At 37.2% G+C, this 20846-nt stretch overlaps 1 protein-coding gene and 1 long non-coding RNA gene across 2 annotated transcripts in view; one reads left to right on the top strand and one right to left on the bottom strand.

The window, feature by feature from the left end:
• The window catches only part of LOC142521402 (uncharacterized), a 93651-nt gene that overhangs the window by 56757 nt on the left and 16048 nt on the right, over positions 1-20846 (top strand). The gene's annotated exons all lie outside the window — the stretch shown is intronic.
• Positions 7-15114, bottom strand: LOC142520678 (proline-rich receptor-like protein kinase PERK3). The gene is made up of 10 exons (XM_075623766.1): positions 14444-15114; positions 13708-13847; positions 13351-13448; positions 9831-10183; positions 2522-2947; positions 2197-2357; positions 1723-1796; positions 1497-1644; positions 1005-1154; positions 7-463 (listed from the first exon to the last, which is right to left on the bottom strand). Exons 1-10 carry the CDS (start codon positions 14655-14657, stop codon positions 386-388), a joined length of 1842 nt encoding a protein of 613 aa, XP_075479881.1. The 5' UTR covers positions 14658-15114; the 3' UTR covers positions 7-385.

Here is a 20846-nt window from a genome sequence, read left to right as displayed (position 1 = left end):
CCAGAACTCAACTGTAATTAATGCTCGATGGCTCGACTGAGAAATAAGGGAAAAATTTCATGTCCAAATGTAGGAGATTTCTGAAACACAGCAACGACTATTAAAAAATTACAAGATAAAACACTTCATTTTTAGGAAGCAGCAATTGTTTTCAGATGAACATGTTGCTTCCATCTGAGAGAGTCGTCCTAAACAGTACACAACATCGAGCCAACAGCATTTTGTTGCCCGATGAACTGATACTTTTGACCATGTACAGACACGACTAAGTATAGAGCATACAGTCTTTCCTGTTATTACTTACCGTAATGAGGTATAAATTGCTGTCCGTGGCGGTGTATACGATTGTTCTCCCCGATCAAGACCGACCTGGTAGCAACCATCATTACTTGCTATAATGTGGTATGAATTGCTCTGTCAAGCGGTGGATATTATTGTTATCGCCCTCAAGAAGCCGTAAGACCTGCAGTCATTACAATGATGAGATGCGTGAAGGTCGTATGGCAGATTAAAATAACTTGAAAAAACTATGAACAGGCGAAAAAAATACTGACATGTTCACATGAATGGACATGTACAGATGAGCTATATCTATCTATCAACACACGTGTGTGTGAAATTTTCGAAAATTTCAAAATTCAAAACCTACCCAACCCCACACGAAAATGCCCAACGTATCCTCCATGAGAATACTGGGTCCGCGTATTATGATTTAAGGCGGAAATTCCTGGAGTTCAGCGGACAGATCGATACAATTATGATTTTGAAAGAGGGCTGGGTCAAATCTCATGAAAGGTAGAATAACTTAACCGGTAGTTGAATAAGGTGCATAAAGATGCTAAGAGAGCAAGAACATAGAATACGATACTTTTAAAACAGCAATTGCTCAAATGCTACTGGTGTTAAAACGACTCAGGTTTCAAGAAACACTACCGTTTGCCAAATAAAACTTTTATGGTTTGGCAAATGTAAAATAATAATATTGAAAGCATAGAAAAAACCACCTCTGCCATTGACGGTCGCATCTCGGGGTCAGTTTGGAGGCATAAAAATGCTGTTCTAGCCATGTGATATAGCTGATGAGTGTTATAAGATTCTCCCAGACGAGGATCAGCTAGCTCATGTAATGCAAGCTTCTCAATCAGGGATAATGCCTGAGACATGGATGATAATTTTTCTTAAAAAAAATTCTTCCAAAATATGAAGAGAGGTTTAGCACAGAGGGACTTTCCGTAGATAACAACTACTACTTCACAGAAAAAGATGAAGTAACTTTGCTGAAAGGAGTTGAGAAAAATCTGTGTTATCAAGCATTTTGATTTTTTGAAGTAATTATCACCCTTTCACATAAGAGAAAAAATTACGGAAATGTTCCTCTAACTTGATAACAATACGTCATATCAAGGATATCATAATCTTAATGATCTTAAATCCGATTTGAGAACAAATAAATTAATTGATCGATAACAAAGCAAACACATAGCCAAAAACCATACCCATTGTCTAAGAGATGGTTGATAATCCTCTCTAGTTAAGTCCACGGCCTTGCGCCCGGATATTAATTGTATCAGAACAATGCCAAATGCATAAACATCAGTTCGTACTGAAACAATGCCATTCTCTGCATACTCAGGCGCAAGATATCTACAGAAGGCCAATAAATCTCAACCCCAATTTATTAAAAGACGTATTCAACGCATCAACTAAATGGCATATACTTACCCTAGAGTGCCTAAAATTCTAGTCTGTATATCGTCGACGTTTGTCGTCCACTTTGCAAGGCCAAAATCCGCAAGCTGTGTATGGATAAAAAATAAGGACAGCCATTAAAAGCTCAACAGATTTGGACATCCAAACTCAAAATTATGTTCGATTTTCATCAAGGAAAAATTGTATAGCCAAGAAAAACATAATAGCCAAGCATCATCGATCTTATGCTGAAGAAGAAAACAAAGTTTTGGTTATTTCGATCGTATATGTATGAAAGTGTAACTGATTTAAATCCCTTTTTAATAACAGGGTGTTTGATAGTAAAATTCATGATAAACTAGCCAGAAACTATCAGGTGTAATTTCAAAAAACAATAGTATACAACAAAGTGAAAAAAATTTGGATGACTAAAACTTACGTGCCATTATAAAGGCCAAACCATATAGATTAATGCAACTGGGAAATATTTAGGATCCAAGAAAATACCATGGGAACAAAATCATGTGTTATCAATATATTGCTTGGCCGCACGTCCCGATGAATAATGGGACTTCCTCGACACTCTTCATGGAGGAAACGCAACCCTGTCGCGGTTCCAATGGCAATGGCATGTCTTCGATGCCATTCAAGAATTTGATTAGGATTATCTGTCAATATTGATAACATCAAGATTATATCTACATATGAACAAATTGAGAGACAGAAGCCACCAACAGAACTTAAGAGACGTGATTTTGTATCAAATACACTTCTCACCTTTCTTAATAAAACAGTTGGCATGAGAATTTCAAAAATTACAATATTTACTTACCAAACAAATGCCAGTCAAGTGAATTATTGCAGATGTACTCATACACCAAGATGTTGAGGTTTTCCTTGCAACAATAACCAAGAAGCATCACTATGTTTTTGTGGCGTGCAAAGTTTAAGACATACACTTCAGAATGAAATTCCGAAAATCCTTGTGTACTAGCTTCCTTTCGAACCTTTGCAGCAATTTGCTGCCCATCCTTAAGCTCACCTTTATATACACGACCATACCCACCTTCTCCTAGTAAATTATCCGACGAAAAATTGTTTGTGGCAAGCTGAATTTCGGAATAACTATATTTTTTTGAGTCCAGCTCAGTCTTCATTCCACAACCAATGCAGAGAGCAGGCACGTCAGAGGATCTCTGTCGAGTGGGTTTTCTTCGTTGAGAAACCTTAAATTTCACATCCACCTTAGTATGGTTACCTGCGAAAAATCATTCATTTTGGTTACAATCCTCGCCTCTTTATATAAGTAAAATATTGATATATATGGTAAAAAAAACCTTTCCTGATATCATATTTGACTATAATCTATTATTTGATTTCTAACCAACAAAATTCTTGTGTCTTAAGCCACAAATCACATGCGCGTAAGTGATATGTGAAAATTCAATATTTGGAAAAAGATATTCCTGGACAAAACATCAAGACGTTAGAAAAGGACATCCATTTTTTAATGAAAAATTAAATTTATTAAAAAAATATTAAATATATAATTGAAGGATAACACATCCTTCATACTAATCTGTAGCAATCTAAATGTATCTCTTAGGTTTTCTTTGGATAGATACTTATCTATCTTTATTTGTATTTTACATTTTGTATTTTAAATTCTTGGGATTAGGTTGTTTTATCTCCTGCAATAGTTATATATATATATATATAGTATATCTATCATTTGATTCATTCCATGGAATTCAGAAAATTGCATGATCATGTCTTAGTTAATTAACTCGATGACGACAGAGATCGGTGAGAATTTCCTCCTATATCGCACTGCTAAAGAAATTTGGGATGCGCTATTCATCCACTGACAACACATTAGAGTTATTTGCCATCGAATGCAGCCTGCAAGAGCTGCGTCAAGGGGACTCCTAAGTTACAGAGTACTTCACTGCCCTTACCCCCCTATGGCAGCAATGGATCTCTTCGAAGTTTATGAGTGGGGGTGTCCAATTTATGTGGGTCGCTTTCATGATATTGTTGATAAGAAATGGATCTTCAAGTTCTTATCGGGCCTTAACACCGCACTTGATGTACGCGGCAGGATTCTGGGAGCTAAGAAGTTGCCTACCCTTCGAGCCGTGTTTTCCGACGTCCGTAATGAGGAGAGTCGACGAAAAACTATGTTGGGACCATCCACACCACCCTCCTCTACTGATGCGTCCGCGTTCACTGCCCAACATCACATGTCCACTCACGGCGACAATTCTAGTGGTGTGTGTCATTCCCAGCTACCGCCCACCAATGGCCAGTTCAAACACTGTCGCCCATGGTGTCCAAAGTGCCACAAGCCCACACATACGCTTGAAACTTGTTGAAAGATCCATGGAAAACCTGCTGATTGGAAGCCAGCACGTAACAGGCATGCTAATACAGCAGTTTCTGAGACTCAAACTCCACCTTCCGAACAGCAGCCATCCACGAAGGAACAACAAGAGGCCCTTCAGAAATTGTTTGGCCAGCAAACTCTCACACCTGCCCCATCACTTACTGGCACTGGTAATATGGCTCATGCAGGTATTTTCTCATTTTCGACTCCACAACATGTTTTTCCATACTCTTGGATAGTCGATTCAGGTGCTTCCGACCACATGACTGGGAGCCTGGACTTGTTTACTACTTTTCGGCCTTGTCATGCCAATGGGACACTTTCTCAAGTCATTGGTTCTGGTTCTGGTTCTGTTCAGTTAACTAAGGATATTTGTCTTCATTCGGTCTTATTTGTGCCTTTTCTTACTTGTAATCTGCTGTCAGTAAGTAAACTAAATTGTGATCTCGCCTGCAAAACTAATTTCTTTGTTAATTCTTGTGTTTTCCAGGATTTTGCATCGGAGAAGACGATTGGCAGCCCTGATTGTTCTGCAGGCTTGTACATTCTCAAGATGGATGCTTCCTTAGTCAAGACTTATGCGTCACCATCAACATATCCCTCCATTTCTGCCTTCAATTCAAATAATGTTAGGGATGTTTTATTATGGCATTATCGTTTAGGTCACTTGAACTCGTTGTATCTTAAGAAGTTGTTTCCTTTCTTATTTAATAAAAGTTTTCTTTCTTTCCAGTGTGATGTTTGTCAGTTCTCTAAACATACTGATGCATCTTTCACGCCAAATCGTCATGTACATTCAACGCCTTTCTCTCTTATACACAACGATATTAGGGATCCCTCTAACGTACCAAATCTTGGGGGCACTCATTGGTTTATCTTATTCGTTGATGATCACACACGCTTGTCTTGGCCTTCCTCGTGAAAGAAAAATCTGACAGTGCTCAAATTTTCAAATATTTCCATAGCATGATTAAAACACAATTTACTACCCATATTCGACTGTTACGCACTGATATAGCTCGTGATTATTTTAATTCTGTTTTGGGGGGATTACCTGCAGACAGACGGTATAATTCATCAAAGCTCATGTGCTGACACTCCCACAACAAAATGGGGTCTCTGAGTGTAGAAATATAAATCTTCTTGAGGTTGAAAGCACAAATATCTTTTGCAACTTAGACACCTTACTATTATACCACCTAATGTGAACACGTACCCAATAGTACTTTTTCTGTCATCCAAGTCACCAACCATGTCGGCATCGGCAAAACCTTGTAAGCCCAAATTTGACCCCTCTGAAGCATAAAGATAAACTAACAGTACCTTTCAAGTACCTAAAAATCTATTTAGCTGCTTCTCAGTGTTGTTTTCCCGAATTGCTCATAAACCTGCTCACAACTCTCACTGATGTAATATGTCAGGTCTTGTGCACAATTGCACACATGAGGTTCCGACAGCAGAAGCATGAGGAACTTTGTTCATATAATCCTGCTCTTGCTCCTGCTCCGCCGATGGTGATTGTGCTTTGGTTAGTTTAAAATTACTAGCCAAATGAGCACTCACAAGTTTAGCTTCATCCATATTAAATCTATCAATCACCTTTTTCACTAACTCTTCTTGAGATAACTTCAAGATTTTATTCACTCGATCTCTTAAGATCATCATTCCAAGTATTTGCTCTGTAACACCCAAATTCTTCATACCAAATTCTTTTGATAACTTATTTTGAGTTTATCAATCTCCTCTAAACAAGCTTCTACTATCAACATATCATCTATATGTAGTTCCTCTAAACAAGCTTCTACTATCAACATATCATCTATATGTAGTAGTAGAATGATATAAGAATCATCAAGCTTCTTCATATAACAACAATGATCAGACTGAAAAAGCTTCTTCATATAGCAACAATGATCAGACTGAAACCTCAGGAATCCATTATTACTCATGAATCCATCAAACTTCTTGTATCACTGTCTTGGAACTTGTTTGAGACCGTACAAGCTCTTCTGATGTTTGTACCCCATTTTCTTTTTCCGTCGTACTTCAAATCAATGTGGCTGCTTCATATCAATTTCTTCATCTAGGTCACCATGAGAAAAACCGTCTTTACATCTAACTGCTCCAAATGTAAATTTGGTTTTGCCACTAATACCAGTACAGTCCTAATAGTGTTAACTTCACCACCGGAAAGAAAATCTCGGTGTAATCAATGTCTTCCTTTTTGTTGAAAATCTTTTAAAACAAGTCTTGCTTTGTACGACTTGCTACCATCATGTTTTTTTAATCGGTACACCCACTTGTTATGCAATGCCTTTTTGTCATGAGGAAGTTCTGTCAACTCTCACGTCTAGTTGGATAACGGTGAATCCAACTCATCTTTCATAGCTAACTCCCACTCGGTTGAATCATCATTTTGCATTGTCTCTTCGTAGATATTCGGTTAACTTTTGTGTGTAAGTAAAACATAGTGAAGTGCAGAGGAGTATCTCTCAAGTGGTCTAATTGTTCTCGAAGATCTCCTGAGTTCAATCACCGGAGCTTGTGGGTCATCATCTTGTCCAGTTGCTTCTTCATCTTCATGGTTACTGCTTTTCGATTCATTCACAGTAATATCTGTCAATGGCACTTCATCGGTCTTCTTGACTTCAGGACATTCATCTCCAACTCCAATGCTTGACTTGTCCATGTACAATACATGCTCATTGAAGATTACATCTCAGCTTTGAATGATCTTCCGATCTTGGTCATCCCAGAAATGATAACTAAACTCATTATCTCCATAACCAACAAAAAAACATTTATTTGATTTTGGATCAAGTTTTGTTCTACTCTCTGAATCAATATGAACATAGGATAAACATTCAAACACTTTAAAGAAAGAAAGATTTACTTATTTGTCGCTCCATACCTCTTCGGGTATTTTGCATTCAAGCGGTACCGACGGTCCTCTGTTGAACAGAACATCATCCCATAATGATTTGGGAAATCCAGAGTGCAACCTCATGCTCCTAGCGCGTTCATTCAAGGTTCTGTTCATCCTTTCAGCTATAACATTCTGTTGAGGTGTACCAGGAATTACTTTCTCCATTTGATCTCGTTCTGAGCACAATATTTCTTGAACTTATCATCTTCGTATTCAACGCAATTATCAGACCATAAGCACTTCACCTTCACCTTCAAGTTGGTCACATTCTCAACCATGACTTTCTACCTTTTAAATGTCTCATAAACATCGGATTTATTTTCAGAAAATAAACCCAAATTTTCATGCTCGAATCGTTGATAAATGTGACGAGTATCTTGAGCCTCCTAGGGATGTCACAGGAGATGGCTCTTGTATGTCAACATGAACCAGCTCCAACTTTGTTGCTTTGGGTTCTCCTACCACCATTTGAAAAGCTAACATTTTCTTCTTTAAAAAATACAGCTTTCACATAGTTTGTGTTCAACAATTTTTAATTCCAGTAGCTTTCCATTTGAAATCAGCATCTTCATTCCCTTATCACTCATATGTTCAAGTCTACAATGCCATAGACTTGAGTTAGCACCAGCATCCACAACTGCTAATGTATATCTGCAACTGGAAGTCATATAAAGTGTACTAGTTTTCTTTCCTCGAGCAACAACCATGGCGCCATTGTTTATTTTCCAGGAACCATCACCAAAGGTCACATTATGGCCATCGTCATCGAGCTGTCCTACTGAGATCAGTGTCAATTTTGGTACATGTCTTACTTTATTGAATTTCCAGACAGATCCATTTGTCATTCTCATACGGACATCACTCATACCAGTTATTTCCAAAGGTTTTCCATCTACCAGGAAAACTTTTCCGTAATCGCAAGCAATGTAATTATCGAATACATCACGATTATCAGTGGTATGGAACGAAGCTCTCGAGTCCATAACCCAAGAATCAACCGGACTTTCCATGGATAATAATAAAGCATCATGTATATCCTCAGTAACAAAATTAGCATTGTTCTTTGTTGATTTGCAGTTTATTTCAAATGACCAGTCTCACCACAGCTCGAGCACTTCATATGCTTTTCAAATGTATTTTTGTCTTTTCCATTTATTGACTTGGATTTACCGCGCCATCGGTTAGAACTCTTTTCTCCACTTCTAACACTGCATCTATTCTAAATATTTAGAGCAGATCTCAATGATGTTCCTTTACACGAATCCATCATGCGAACTTCTACAGCAATAATTTGATATCTGACATCATTGAATTGTAGCTTTCTTTTGCCAACAGAATTGCTAACCGCTGTCCGCAATCCGCATCGGTTCCCAAACATTTGGTAAAAACGCCAAAAGAATAAGTGCACAAATCTCATCATCAAAATTAATTTCAACCGATGTTAACTGAAAAACAATTGTGTTGTGTGTTTAGCCACCGAATCACTTTCTCCCATGTTCAAGTTGAATAACTTTTTCATGAGATGTACTTTGTTATAGCTTCTCGTACATGTCCGGAAAAATGAATATCATCTCCTCCGTGGTTTTTGCATCTGCCACGTTATGTGCCACGTTGTTTGTTAGGGTCAATCGCATTAAACCTAACATATGTCGCTCAAGGAGCTCCCACTCATCATTCTCTATCTTTTATGACTTCTTTCCTGATAGAGGTTAATGCAATTTCTTGCCACATAAATAATATTTAACCTATAACAACCTAACGAAAAATTTGTTTTGTCAAACTTGTTGATTCCAGATCCCGACCCATCATCTTCGGTCATCAATTCTCTAGCCTTAGCAAAAAATCTTAAAAAATCTTTTCTGACATAGAAGATCAGACAAAGTTACAACTACAGAGCATACTAAGAATTCTAAAAATTTTACAACAAGCTCAGATACCAGTTGTTATAGTTTACCCCAATGCAATGACAATCATGACAGTAGTAAAATACCAAAATTACGGAATAAAATAATCAACAAGAACACAAAGATTTACATGGTTCACCCAATATAGGCTCGGAGCTACTGCAAATCTTTAATATAGATACAAATTTTACAAGTTTATACAACAAAACACTCAATATTTCAAACTCCATGCATGAGTATAATCGATAAAATAATTTCTCTAACTCACACAAGAGAACCTATCAACACTCAAGAAAAACAATTATTTTTTTTTGCTCTCTATTTTATGATGCTTTAAAAAGATTCGTTGGGATATTTGAAACTGAAGCGAAGGAGCTCTAGTGCATGTGATCCCATCGAATGCATGCCACCAACCACAATGTTAGGTGAGAAATGAAATACAGTTACCTAACATTCATTTCACCTAGTAACAAGTACCATGTCCAAAATTTGTCTTTCTATCACAAACACTGCATGAGCTTGAGATTTTGTCTCTTTCACGGTTCCTTTAATTAGGTCCGCGTATTTTGGAGTTTGTTTTGTATAGGATGGTAATAAGATAAATCAGTCCAAGATCATTACTTTTGAAAGATCCAAGTTTCCTAGGGATGAAAGAGATGCAAGTCTCAAGCATGGACAACACAATGACCATTGTTTTACAAAGTGACAAGTAATCTTCCTCTACAAAAGAGGAAACAAGCGAACAAACTGACATGTCAATAGCTGCACTGATTCATTTACTTTCAGAGCCACGAAGCATAACTAGGATGTCCACGGGTTGAAGGTAAAAGATTGTAAAGCTGAGAAATTAAGTACGCAGCACAAGGACTGAAACGGGAAGAAGTTATTAAGATTTCAGTATATCAACACAAATAACCTTTCTAACCTGGTTCCTCTTGCTTGTGATTTGGCCCAATATCTTCCAATGATGAAAAGCTGTGATTTCTAGAGTTTGACCCAAAAGAAGACAAGAAACTACTCTTGGCCATATCATAGCTTGTTTCTAGAGAATAAACAGAAGCTGGGTAACTCTCAGAAATTTCGGACTGCTCGGGCTCATTCTCTTGCACAGGTGGCAGTGGGACAGGCTTGGATAGTGTGTAGAACTTTTCTTCACTGTACTCAGTTTCCTTATTCGTATAACTATGTCTTAACACCTCCAACGACAAGTTATCAAGGACTAGTGCAACCTTGCAAGATATGTGTTTAAGATAGAACCTTGTTTCCTTTCTTAGGGACCTGCAAATGTAGATTATCAGTTCAACCAGTGAAAATAAGGTAGAAACTAAAGAAGCTTGATGCATATACTGAAATTTTACACATTCATGAGTCAATATAGGAAACCCATTCATATTAACATGCAGTGGAAGCATGCTTCTTGAACAATTTTATCCTTGAAGAACCATACAATTACTTTTCTTCAAATAAATAGATTTATGTCCAAAAAATCCTAACCTTATATTAAAGCCAGTACATGATGGAAGGACAAAGATACATGCCAATGAAAACTTACAGTGTGTATGAAAACTTACAGTGTGTATAAATGTTATTTTCATCAATTCTGGTCCTGGTCTTCTTCTTTTTTTTTATAATGAATATCATCCATTACAATAAGGTAAAAAGAGCTTTTTACAAGAACACTAGACATCCCCAAGATATAGCAAATATCGAACTAATAGAAGCAACGATACAATCGCCAACTACATGGGGTATACCCCGGTGCTGGAAACAAGTAAAGATGATCATATCCACTCACATCATAAATAATAATAATACAATCAATGGCCTATATCCAAATTACTTGGCGAACATCGAAGAGTAAGGATCTTGATTTTCCTAATGATATATGTGATATATGTCAAGCAATCAAAGTGGAATAAGAATTAAATCAGGGAAGGTAACCAATGACAGTTAAATTAGTTGGGACAGGAGCAGTTGATCGAGTCCAAAAATGTCACTAACTTAAGATCAACTTGCGGCCATTGGATGGGTTTATACCAGCAAGAGGGTCTGTATATATAAGCTGAGGAGTTGGTGGAAAAAGGATGATCTGATCACACCCAAAACCAGAGAGCAAGAAGCGAGAAAAATTCCCTCAATATTCAAGAGTTTCTTTGTAATTCATAGGAGAGAAAATAATGAATTCGAGATGTTGATTTGTGTTGAAATTGCTCTGTTGTAAACTGATACAATGAGAGTATCTCCCGTGGATGTAGATCACTTTCTTTGATCGAACCACATAAAATCTCGTGTTACTTGCTTATGTTTAGAGTGCATGCTTTCTGTTCTTGATTATCCCATCTGCAAATAAAAATTGATTGATTACTGGTGAAACATGTTGCTTGATCTTGGTTTTAAATCGGGTGGATTCAAGTTAGATATTCGTACAACTGGCATCAGATCCAGGTTCTTGGCTATCAAAGAACTCGATATGTGTTCAATAGAACGCTTTGATGGAACTGGAGACTTTTCTCATTGGCGTAGAAAAAAGCATGCCGTTCTTGTCCAACAGAAGGTGGCTAAAGCCCTAGTCGGTGAGAAGAAACTATCATAAACCTCAACGCGGATCAGAAGGCGGACATTATGTACACGGAATTCAGTACTCTCACCCTACACCTGAGTGACAAGGTACTCCAGGTAGTATCCTCAGAGAAGACAACCGATGGAATCTGGACAAAACTTGAGTCTATATACATGACAAAACGATGCAAGAAATGATCTATCTAAGAGGTAAATTTTTTGGTTTCAAAATGACCTATTCAAAATCCATCGGTGAAAATCTTGATGAGTATGATAAACTCATTCCTGGCTTGGAAAACACTGGAATTGAGGATGAGGATAAGGCCACCATTATTCTAAATTCAATTCCAAGTACATATTCCGTATTTGTTGATACAATGAAGTGTGCAAAAGAGAATTTGGGGGTCTTTGATGAAATTCGAATGGCATTGAAGGCAAAGGAGTCACAGAAACAAATGGAAATAAAAAATAAGGGTGGCAATTTGCATATTAAGGGTAGATCAGAAAAGGAGTATCACAACAAGAAAATCCGATGGTGTTTTCCGTAACAGTCCAAGGGGGTGGTTTACTTTTGGGCATGCTTCGTTTGCTTTGACTTTGTAAGTATCAGTATGCGTAATGATATTGATTGTGAATTATTCTAATAAGGATTTTTTGAATGTATATTCTATATCACATGTGAGAAGAGAAAAGAAAGAAAAACGTTTTCCAGTATGAATGATCAGTACCTATGAATAGGATAGAATAGAAGAAGGGAAATCTAGTCCCAAAACAAAGAAACTGAAATGTTTCTTATGCCATAAGCAAGGTCATTTCAGAAAAGATTGCCAAGAACGATTCAAACAGGGTGACAAGAATAAGGATAAGGGAGAAGCATCGGTTGCACATGATGGCTATGAAAATGCTGAAGTCTTGTGTGTTGCAGAGCTCAAGCCTGGATCCTTGACAGTGGATGTTCTTTCCATATGTCACCAAATAAGAATTGGTTCCTATCTTTTCAAGAAATTGATGGAGGACATGTCATCCTTGGCAACAACAAGACATGCAAGGTTCAAGGATTAGGCTCCATAAAACTTGTTATGCATGATGGAACCGAAACCATTCTAAAGGAAGTAAGATATGTCCCAGAATTAAAGAGAAATCTGAACTCTTTGGGTACACTTAACAAACTGGGCTACACATTCAAGGCTGAAAATGGCAGATTGACAGTCTTCAAGGCATATTGGCTGTGATGAAAGGAGTTAGAACAAATGCTCTCTATAATATGAGTGGTGGAACTCTCATTGGGTCTGCAAGTACAATTGAGAAACATGACACAGACGCGATGTTGTGGCACTTGAGACTTGCTCACATCATTGACAAAGGGCCGCAAGAAGTTCATAAACAGGGTCTACTTGGAATTAAATCCTTAAATCAAGTAGATTTCTGTGAAGATTGCATAAAAGGTAAATATTATTGAGTAAAGTTCAATAAAAGAATCCATGTATCCACTACTCCTCTGGAATATGTTAATTCGGACCTTTGGGAACCATCAAAGGTCCCATCAAATGGAGGAGCAAGATATTTCATGTCTATTATCGATGACCACTTGCAGTCAGGATCACATGCAGCCACTCCCACTTTATATTTCTAGCTATTTGTTAATGTAAATTGAAAAGGAACAGTTTTTGTGATGACTATAGTAGAGTAGCGCCAATTTTCCTTTCCTCGTTTTACATGTTGACATGTCTAGGCAAATATTTTATTTTCTCTCATCTTCATCAAATAAATATAGAAAACATAAAATGAATGAGTTTCAAAGAACACTCGCACTTTAATCCTCCACAAGATTGACTCTTGACTGATAAACCAAAAGAAGTTAACGAATATTAAAAATATAATGCTACCTATCAAGAATAACCCATGTTGCATTGGAAGTAGCAACTTCTTGTATGGAAACCTTCCTCATTGGATTTCCAGCAGTGATTTTGACTTCAATGTCCACCTGTAATAGACGAATATGTGAGAACCGACTCTAAAGATATAGAACCAAATACAAAATACATATCTTCTCGCTATATTTCCTTATGACATGTAATTTTGTGTTGGAGATAATATTCTCTGCGCTATTTCCCGAGACTGAATAAAGGAATGCTTTTAAATTTTAGAAACAGATCTATGATCTCGCTGTTTACATATACTATAAGCGTGAAAATTATATGTTTCAATAAACAATAAAACAAGTCTACAAGCGTGTTATTTACCCCTTCGCCTTCACATTCTTCAGCGCTATACTGGAGCATGCCTACATACAAATCAACCTTTTTTGATACTTCTTCTTCCATTGCACGTATATGTGATGTGCCAAGGAAGTTATCAGGGGCTACTTGCATTTGGTAACCCACTGTGAAAAAATGGTAAATAATAAATGAAGAATAATAACATTAACATTGACATCAAATCAATTCCATTCTGTACGAAGTAATCAAACGAAATACATATAAACACGATTTACCTCTTCATTCACCAAAGTTATATGAACTAATTATATTTGATAGATTATATCAAAAGGTAATGAATTGCTTAAACAAAGCGACAGGAAAACATCATATATAGGCATGTTCACTAAAAGGGATAATCTAATAAAGCGTTGAATAGCAATTACTTCAAATGACAGTAACATTTAGTAGTTTGATTGAATATTGCATGACATTTAACAAATCATCCCCAAAGTATAAGCGCCATATTGCATATGCTTCTTCCTCAGTGGCTGAATGAGTATAAAACACATCATCTCCCATAGGTGAAAAATAAAAACAATGAAAACCACTTGCATCATCACTAGCAATAGGCAACACCACCAATATATCAAACAAATAGGATAAAAAATCTATAAAACTAGAAAATCCAACCTTAAAAACCACATAGAAAGATCTGAAAACTAGTAATCCAATATGCAGATCATCTAAAACACTTGAAATCAAGAAGCACAAGACTTACTGGGATGCAAGACTTTGTGCAACACTCCGAGAACCGTAATCGTAACGCCTGAACGTATAATTCCACCATACATCCGAATGTTATGAATAGTATGCCTAAACTCATCCTTATTTCTATCTCTGGTAGCATCATATATGATCAGAACACGAGATGGCGTCAGAGGATTATCCCTACTTCTATGATTGTCGCTACTATTAATACCCTCCATTGGCATGTAATTTTTTAAGAAAATAAGAATCCCACAAAACAAAAGTGTTCCTAAACGCAATGCACCTACTCAACTAGTCCAGATGCTGCAGCACACGGCACAAGTCGTCAAAATTGAAAAGTTTATTGAGAAGGAAATCTGGGAAATAAAATCCCATCACAATTAATAAACACCCCTTTTACTTCAATCCACCACTGTTTGTCTCGATATGCTTGGTTGTGTTTCTTGAGGAGAAAAAGAATATTTGGCGCATATTTTCCAGGATCATTCTGGTATATTCGAAAGCCCGGATGTGGGGCAGTGAAGCCATCCAGTAAAGGGTGATTAAAAAACGATGATTTCAAAGCCATTGAAGACATGATCAAAGAATCCATTTCGGGGTTTCTTGATCGTTCGACGGCCGACTATGTAACCCTTGCTTTTCTCCGAAATCCTGCAAGTTCAACATTGCTGTTTGGCCCCTGAAGTTTCAGAGTAATCTCAATTTGATCCTATTAAGTTTTTTTAACTTATTATAAATTTTAATATCATTGTAAAACTATTAAATTTATCTATACTTATATTATATAATTATTTTATATAAATAATCTGCCTGATATCTTAGTATGATTATTTTATAAATAACAATACTATATTTATCTCATTAAACAAATATTTTTCAAATTTCAATATCATTTTCGTACGTGCTTGATTTTAAAAAACACAATATTTAAAAATATATTTAATTTTACATGCATTGTCTTATTTTTTTCAGATATTTCACTTTGGTAACTATTTAATATTATTAAAAAAAATTAATTTTAAAAACAACAACGCAATCTTTTTATTGGATATAAAAAATATAATGTATCTTATGAGCATTCCACCTGACCAAGCTTGCACAGAAAGCATATTGTCTAAAAATAAATGAAATCATCTTGCTTCGAAGGTTGCATATGCTAAACCATCTACAAAGAGTTCATTTCCCACTTTGATGGTGTCTGAGCTGGTGGATTAAGTGAGCGTTCGATCAATGATCAGAAGTTTGATTCCTTCTACCAACAGTTTCTCACTCGAGACTGTCTTACAGAATTTTCCAAATTTGGTTTATCTGAATAAGGTGTTTTGTAGGCTACTTGTTAGCTTGGGGTTTTACCTAGTGTGCACTGAAAAGTAGCGACTGCGAGTTCCATCGTCATAAAAAAAGAGTTCATTTCCCAATAAATATGAGACAGATGGATTAGAAATTTTAGGACAATGGATTGGATTATGATGTTACCAAAAATTTAACGTACATTGGGTTCGATCTAGTAAGCCAAATACTATACTCCTTGTTGAATTGAGTTGGTCAAGTGCCCTGGTCGAGTATGGGCCGAGCAGAACTTCAGTGTGGATATGCGTGGACGAACAAACATTAGAGGGTGTCAGGAGTGTTTCTGGCATAGCTCATCCGATACTTAAGTCAGTCAAGAGAACAAACTTAAGTGTGAGAGAATAATAGTGCTACTGCAGCATATGAATATGTAAAATCATAGAGCATACCTGATATTTATAGATTGGCAGGGGCCAGATACTTTGTATGGAAAAAAAACTCTAGTAAGCCAAGTTCCCTAAAATACAAGATTTGTTCTCATCTTATATTATCTTTGATAATTTATAAATTTGAATGGTAAATTCCGACTTCTTCGGGATTCTTTCCTTATTTAAGAAGATTTATTCAAGATTTTTATATGGATAAGACATTATTCACTGTCATGTTTATTTGAGTTCGGGTCGATGTACTTTCAGTTAGGTTATTCGACAAATGTTGTCAGGAGGTCGGCTCAGTAAACTCTGCTAGGAGGTCGGCTCAGTAAACTCTGCTAAGAGCTCGAATGCTCAGGTATTTCCATCTTGTGAGACCTTTTCTCGAATAGAGAATAGCCTAGACTATGTAAGGTCTTAGGCTCTTTAGTTTACTTGCTTCAGTTATGAGTCTTACATTTCTGGATGGGCTCGGGTCTGGATTAGTTCGGACCGGATTGGCTACATTGAAGGTATCATGTGTTTTATATTTAGGAGATTTATCTATATTTATCGTAGTTTTAGCATGCGCTCGGCTCGACTATCCATGATTATGCTCGGTTATGGCTCTGCTCTTCCATGGATTTGTTCTTCCCATTGTGCGGCTCTTCTGCTCTTATCATGATGTTGCTCCTCTGTTTTTCCCGTTATGCTGATATGTTGCTCTTCCATGGTGCAATTCTTCTGTTTTCCCATGATGCAGCTCTTCCATGGTCGGCACGGGTATGCGTAGGAAAGTAGGGTTTTGCTTTGGAAAATATCAGACTTGCTTATATTGGCATCAATAGTACCTCATCCTTTATGGTCTAAATGAAGTATGAATTTTAGACCAATTTTTTGGGTCTGGTCGAGCCTCGAGTTAGGTTCTCAATGTCTTAAGCAATAGTCGATCCAAACCATAGATTTGTATGGTGATGTTGTTAATTCATATGTAGTCCCCACACAAGTATAGCTCTAAACCCCAACATGGTTTGATCACCATGAAACATTGCTAATGCGTTCTCGCTCGAGCGGAGTATCTGACGAGTAATAATAAAATACAGAAATTTTACCTAGTAATGAGTAGTTTGCCCAAGCAGGATGTTTGATCTAGCCGTAATGCAAAAGTAAGTAAAATATGATGAAATTTTACTAAGTAATGAATTATTTACCTGAGCAGGACCTCTGTCCGGACTATTATTGAAAGTAGGTAAAATTTATCGAAATTATACTATTGAACTATTTACCCGACCAAGATCTCTGCTCGAGCTTTAATTGAAAGTAAGTAAAATGTACTGAAAATTTTACTAAAGAACTATTTATCAGAGCAAGACCTTTGCCCGAGCTATAATAGAAAGTAAGAAAAATTTACTAAAATTTTACTAAGTATTGAACAATTTACCCGAGCGGGACCTTTGGCTGAGGTGTTCCGGTTCTAACTCTACACTGAGCTTTATAGATTCTCGAGTTAGTTAGGCATTGTAATGTGCTAAGATTTTCAGGATTCTTTATCCGGTCAGGTTGTGCTAGGCTTTCAAAATGGCCAGGTTCTGGAAGATTTTTTCAACCGGCCAGGATGTGCTGGACTTTTAAATCGGCCAGACTGTGCTGAAATTTTATTCTGCTAGATTTGCTGGACTTTTAAATTGACCAGGTTGTCCTGGGTTTTGGGCTGGTCGAACTTTTGTAATTTTCCAAGCTCTGTTGGACTTAAGTATGTGCCGAGCAGGTTGGGTTTTTGTATTTTGCCAAGCTCCGTTAGACTTTACGTAATGTGTCGGGCTATGTTGGGCTTTTGTATTTTTTGCCAAGCTCAGTTGGACTTAAGTATGTCACGAGAAGGTCGGGCTTTTGTGTTTTGCCAAGCTAAATTGGACTTAATGTAATGTGTCAGGCTGTGCTATTCTTTTAGAGTATTGAGCTGGTCGGGCTTTGTAGTTTGCTAAACTTCATTGGACTTAATGTAATATTTCAGGCTATGCTAGACTTTTAGAGTGCCGAGTTGGTCGGGCTTTGTACTTTGCCAAGCTTCATTGGACATAATGTAATGTGACAGGTTGTGCTGGGCTTTTAAAATGTCGAGCTAATCGGGCTTTGTACTTTGCCAAGCTTCTTTGATTTAATGTAAGGTTTGTGCTGGGCTTTGAAACTGGCCAGGTTGTGCTGGAATTTTGTACAAGTTTTATGTCTGGGGACGTTATTGTGAGATGACCAACATGTGTTGGGCTTATATTTTATTGTATTGAATAACTTTACCACGTCGGATGTTTTAGATATAACCATATGACCAATGTAATAAAGTGTAATAATGACCTAAGCAAAATAACATAAAATATCATTAGATAAATCTGAGCAAATTTATAAAAACACGACCAAAATTAAAAGAGAGTTTGATTGACTGACTTGATGAGAGATCTCCAAAGGAGTAGTATCTTTTAAGAATCCTGTGTGATTATCGATAATTTATGAAATCCTGTGTGATTATCGATAATTTATGAAATTGTCATGTGATTATGTATTTGATGTATATTATGACAATGAAATTGAGAAAATGAATATTGAATATGAGTTGACGTTGTAAGAGCTCGAGGGGAGAAGCCGGACGCCAATATAGTACAAAATTCATATTTGTACAAAACATGTGGCGCCCGGGCGGTAGAAAATGACCGCCCGAGCGCCAGGATATATGAATGTGTGTTCGGGCAGAACATGCCGTGCCCGAGCGATAATTTGTGACCGCCCGAGCGCGGTGCAATTGTTAGCCGGGGGCAGAATGTCTCGCGCTCGGGCGCGAGAATTCTACCGCCCGAGCGCGAGAGCGGTGGAGATAAGAATCAGATTTTTGTTTGTTTCTTCTTCATTTCTTCACCGTAGTTTCGAGAGGAAAGTTCGAGATTTCGATTTCTTCCGTCCAAATCGACTTCGAAACGCTGTCCAAACGCGAAACAAATTATATATTTGTAATCTTCGCGTTGAGGGCTTCTGACTGAGGTAATTTTCTTCTAGTTCCAGCAGCTCTAAATATCAAAGTGCTGGAATAGCATGTATTTGAAGTTGAATTTCCTATATTTAGTAGAATAACCGACAAGAAACTCATATTCGAAGTCGGAATTGAATTATGATATGATTTTGATTTGATATGAATTTTTTGAAGTTTCAAATGATATTTGAAACTCATATCAATTATTTTGGAGTATGTTATTGATTGGAATGAGTATGTTATTGATGTAGATAAAGTGTAATATCGATATCTTCAGGCTACATCAACTGGAAACGAAGAATTGAGGTATGTTGCGACCGGGTAACATACGACAGGTATCTGTATTATATAATATATGTCGGATTGATTTGATTGATTGGAATGAGATTATGTGTCTATATGCCTTATTTGTTGATTGATGTGACATACATGACATTGAGATTGAGATATCGATGTATAAAATAAATGTTTTGTTAACACACACCATTTTATGCATACATCGATACATGACATGTACGTTGAGCTATGATCCTTGGATACCTTGATATGATTGGATTGGATTCCGGGGTTTGTGAACACAATCGCTATGCCGGTATTATATGACCCGTAAAGCATAGACAATTGTGGCCCCGTATGATTGGATATGAGATTTGGGATTTGATGGCGCTTTGCCGACGCTATCATACGAGTATCCCATATTGGCCGGTGTGCCAGCTCGAGCATTGATTTGATAGCGATTCGATTGATTCTGACATGTGCTCAGTGGATAGGCATTTGACCTGATACATCCACGACATACATGCATTGCATACCATATATCATTGTTTAGATACTTGTGGTATATATGATTGGTTGTTCCATACGGAGCTTTGCTCACCCCCAAGGGGGACTGTTGTTATCTTTGTGTGTGAACAATGGCAGGTACTCCAGGATATCAGGAGACCGGATAGGGTACTTCTGGAGGGAGCCACAGCTTGGGTTGAGGTTTTATGTTTATGTCTTGTTCCCAGTATATATGTATATGTATCTATATACCGGGGCATGTCCCGAGGATATGAGTTGATTGTATGTGATTGGCTTTGATTACGTGTGGGCATGTTTATGACGTGAGATGAAATACTATTTTTAGTATTCAAATAAAATGATTTGGGCTCATTATAAAGAAAATTTAAACCTTGTTTTCCGTTGTAATTAGTTAACCCTAATCAGATTGCATTGTAATAACGATTAGGAGCTAAGGGCCCCACAATGTGCTTTTCCAAGAAAGACCAGAATGTGCTCTTAGCAGAAAAACGTGATGAGCTGTTCGAAGGAAGACCAAGATATGCTCTTATGTGGAAGACCGGGATGTACTCTTTTGAGAAAGTCCATAATTTGCTCTTATGTGGAAGAGCAGGATGTGATGTTACGAAGAAGTCCATAATGTGTTCTTCCGATGAAGACTAGAATTGAATCTTCTAATAATTACCGTTATGAATTCTTCTGAGAAAGAGCAGGATGTGCTCTTCCGAGAAAGAACAGAACGTTCTCTTATGCAGAAAAACAGGATGAGTTGTTCGGAGGAAGACCAGAACGCGCTCTTATGTGGAAGACCAAGATGTGCTTTTCCGAAGAAGTCCAAAATTTTCTCTTATATGGAAGAGCAAGATGAGGTGTTCGGCTTATTCGGTCTCCCTTGAGGTTGTTCTTCATGG

The sequence above is a fragment of the Primulina tabacum genome, chromosome 12, assembly GCF_025594145.1.
Source record: "Primulina tabacum isolate GXHZ01 chromosome 12, ASM2559414v2, whole genome shotgun sequence".
Lineage (NCBI taxonomy): Eukaryota > Viridiplantae > Streptophyta > Magnoliopsida > Lamiales > Gesneriaceae > Primulina > Primulina tabacum.
This window is presented reverse-complemented; position numbering and strand designations above follow the sequence as displayed.

What these genes read in the sequence shown, in the direction of transcription:
- LOC142520678 (XM_075623766.1), bottom strand. Translation starts at nt 14,657, where the DNA reads ATGCCAATGGAGGGTATTAATAGTAGCGACAATCATAGAAGTAGGGAT. An exon ending in AAGAATGTGAAGGCGAAGGG is followed by an intron (nt 13,449 to 13,707) that starts GTAAATAACACG and finishes CGTCTATTACAG; the next exon opens with GTGGACATTGAAGTCAAAAT. An exon ending in AGAATTTTAGGCACTCTAGG is followed by an intron (nt 1,645 to 1,722) that starts GTAAGTATATGC and finishes GGCCTTCTGTAG; the next exon opens with ATATCTTGCGCCTGAGTATG.